General features: G+C 41.2%; 1 protein-coding gene across 1 annotated transcript; it reads left to right on the plus strand.

The window, feature by feature from the left end:
• Positions 1-290: 290 nt before the first annotated feature.
• On the plus strand, positions 291-1,231 carry LOC122626390 (hyphally-regulated protein). The gene is made up of 4 exons (XM_043806633.1): positions 291-453; positions 509-726; positions 788-996; positions 1,049-1,231. Exons 1-4 carry the CDS (start codon positions 385-387, stop codon positions 1,096-1,098), a joined length of 546 nt encoding a protein of 181 aa, XP_043662568.1. The 5' UTR covers positions 291-384; the 3' UTR covers positions 1,099-1,231.
• Positions 1,232-3,890: the final 2,659 nt, after the last annotated feature.

Consider the following 3,890-nt stretch of genomic DNA (forward strand, 5'->3'; position numbering starts at 1 on the left):
CTCTGTGTTTGCACACAATTTGAATTTTATTATGCCTAAGATTATCTGAGAAATTCAAAGATAACATTTCGAGATCCCAGCATGATCACAAATATTCCGTTAAGAGCGAGTATAGAACACAGACTGGTTTTGGCTAATGATATTCATAATGTGACAATGCAATGATTAATTTGTTTGTTTTTCTGTTATAGAAGAATATAAACATTATAATAATAAGCCAGGTTAAAAGTGCTCAAATCGAGTAGCCATAGAAAACACATTAATGTGTACTTCAGCTGATTCGAATTCGATTTCCTCATTTTCAGTCCGGCATTCAGTTAGGTAACAGATCGGCCAACAAAATTAACCAAAAAATCATTTGAAAATTTTCCAATTTTTCTTACGATGGAGAACGGTCCGGAGTTTAGTTGGGAGTACAGTCACGGTGGTCAGGGAAATCCCAACTACTCCCAGGTGAGAGATGGTCTACGGTCTTCCGTATTTAGAACTAAACCATGAATGATTTCAGAGGGGAATGGGTGGCAGTGCTCCTTCTGGAGGCGGTGGTCGTCAGTGGTTGCACTCGAACCAGGCGAACACCCAGAACTACGTGCAGGGCTCCAGTGCCCCTGGAATGGGAGCCCACCAAAATCACGCCTCTCCAGGTGATCCTTTCGCCTCCTACAACCAGAATATGCTGAACATGTACACGAGCTTTAAGCCCAGCTATGGTCACTCTCAAGTGGGGTAAGTTCCTTGTAAGTGCATCCTGGGATATATCTAAAATGGTTTTGATTTCTTTTATTAGCCCGGCGACGGTACAAGGAATGGGCCCAGACCCTGGCCAGGAAATGGGCCAAAGGATGGGTAATGGCATGTCCCAGTCGATGGGATTCGATGAGGGCATGGGTGCGGGCATGAGTCAGGGCATGAGCAATGGCCTTGGCGCTGGAATGCGCGTGGGTTCCATGCGTGGCGGTCAAAGGTTAGCTGGAGGCTACTCCCATCGCTCGAACGGTAAGGCGTTTTACTCTCCTCGCATAGAATTAAATTCAAATTTGTTTTTCAGGTCTCAATGATGTATATCCTTCGCAATCCCACCGAGGTAGTTGGTTCTAGAAGAACGCACTAGTTAGTTCCCAACGCGTACTTCACGGATCTCATTTGGCACTTGATAAATTAAATATAGGCTATCCATAAATTGTATTTACGCAGCAAATAAATCGAAATGTGATCACATAATAAATATCAATCTGCGATCACGTGTCCTTTATCTACAGTTGTGACCGTTTAATTGTAATCGATATTCAAATATGGCCGAGGGTCAAACGGTGCCATTAACGCCGAATGACCTTCTGCCTCTCTGCCTTTCTGGGTGCTGTGACCTCTGTCAACGGGGATCTGTATGGAAATCGGGGAAGAAGGGATGGGGGGTGGGGTGGCTTTAGTTGCGAGGGGTGGCGCAAGGGCATAAATAACAAATGCAATGTATTTGTATGTATAAATTATGATGATACTATTAGTTAGCATGTCATTCGGCAGCGGGTCTATAAATTACGGACAGACAACAACTGCAGCACACCAGCCCTCTCATTTCCGAGCCGCTGTGCATCCGTTTTTTCGGGAGTTTTTATTAATAAATTTACATATACTTACGATTTTGGGGGGGCCCCAAACAACATTGCCCCAAACAGTCGCCAGTCGCATGTCCCCACTTGAGGAACTCCTCCTCTCGTTTCGGAAGTGCCGCGCGTGTGTAATGATCTGTCGCCCTGGATCAGGGCAGCGGATTAATGGTAAACCGAACGCATTTTTCATCGAACATTCCGTTGCAGTTTTTCCTCGATTTTCCACTATGTTTTTAACAAGCGCTTTTTTCGAACGAACTAATTTATATGTCGTTTTTTGTGCGGGGAGAGTTCAGTAAACTACATGGAATCGCTCCGGTTATGAGACCGTTCCGTTCGTTGTGCTCCAGATACCGCTGGTTCCGTTCCCCTCCCCCCTCTTCGAAACCCTACGAACGGACGGACGGACGGATAGACGGACAAACGGACGGACGGACAGATCCCTGGGTGGAATGCCAGTCACGTCTTGGACAGATAGGCCAAAGAATAGAGCCAACCGACAATCACTCCGCCGTTTTCTGCCTTCATTTCAATTCAGTTTTTTGTTTCGCTGTGTGTTGTTATATATGTATACATATATATATATATAACATTAAGTTAGTCCGTGACGGTTTGTCGGGTGGCGAAGGGGTCACAAATAAATTAAAACAATTGAAATTTACATTAACATTTCTCGAGTCGGTTGGGTTTTGTCTTAACACCTCTTTTGTCAGCTGTGCTCGCGGGGAAAATAGAAAAAGTCGAGCATTTTAGACTTACCAGTCACTCTTAATATAATCATATTAATTTAAAAGATTTTAAAAGAAGTTTAATAAAATAAATAAATTATGGAACTTATAGAAATATTAGGTTTAATGCTTACTTTTCCAGCTACTCGTTTGATTTGCCTCTCCACCCAAACTCTGATTGTATTTTACAGGGTATTTGGGAGGGGGCTCCATTAGAGCTATTGCCCTTTCACGTCGAGTAGTTGAAATATCTTGGTGTTATTTTAATTCGTGTGCTCTTTTATTTCTATTTTTTATTTTTGTTTTCCCCGTTGTTGCGCTGTTGTGTCGGCTGTTTTTTTCGTTTCGAATTTGTTTTCTATGCACTTATTTAATTGTGTTTTTATATTTATTATGTGCTTTCCTCAAGTTGCCTTTTAATGTGCCACATTTGCGTAAAAATGTATTTTTAATTTATTTTCTAGACCGCTTTTGTCGCTTTATCGAGCTCATCGGGTTCAGGTTTAATTTCAGATTCGGGTTAAACTCGGGGTCCAAAAGGAAAAGGCAAGGCGATAAGCACGCACCATTTTTGGTGGTTTTTGAATTCAAATTGAGTTTTTATTTTCGGTTTTAGTTGCTGTAGTTGCCTTTATTGCCCTGACTTTAGTGCCGTGTAATGAAGGGTTTATGGGGCACTATACAAAGTTATATTAAGTACGGATAAAATGTATTGTATTGTATTTTATTTTATGGAGACCTTTGCCATGGCGATAGTTTTTGTACGATGGCTTTGGGGTAATCAATCTAAGTCGGAAGATTTAATAGATATCATCATGGACAGAAAGGTTTCTAGTCTGATACCAAACTGGCAATCGAGTCAAACACTAATCTTTCCCAAAATGAAGGTATCTAGACTAAAGAAATATAGTTTTAATAGAAAAGGTACTACTAAAGACATTATAATATTAGAATTGAGATTTAATTGGCCTTGGCTAAACTCAACAAATAGCAGACACTCCCGCTCCATAAACTATACTATTCAAGAGCATATAAATTGCAAATTGCAGAGATTGAAATGATATATACATATCTGCTGGAAGTTAACTGGCTGATTCAGTAGCTCCAATTTCACGTTGTTGGTGGCTGGCAAAAATACAAAAAAATCAGACTGGTGGCTGGCCATAAAATCAACACTTTGGTTAGCAAAACAAGCCGTTTAATGCAAAACAAACAAGAGGCGACAACAACTAGCCACACCTGGCCAAATAAAAAACGAGACACATGGCCGACTGTAGTGTTGATAAGGGCGTGTTCCAGAGCAAGTAAAAAACATTTTTGCGCAATTTGTTCGACATTTTTGTCGAAAAACCGCAAAAATCAATTGGCAGTTCAAGTGTCCTGTGGCAGCACCCAATTCAATTAATATTCAAAATGTTTTAGTGACATTTCTATTGGGCGTAATTGAATCATAGCCGACATATCCCCACACATATCCCTCGGGCTCTATATTTCAAGCTGCTTTTCAAGCTGCCACGACAGCCCTGTTTTACTCCAGCGAGTTGACAACTCTATT

The sequence above is a fragment of the Drosophila teissieri genome, chromosome 2L (genome assembly GCF_016746235.2).
Source record: "Drosophila teissieri strain GT53w chromosome 2L, Prin_Dtei_1.1, whole genome shotgun sequence".
NCBI lineage: Eukaryota > Metazoa > Arthropoda > Insecta > Diptera > Drosophilidae > Drosophila > Drosophila teissieri.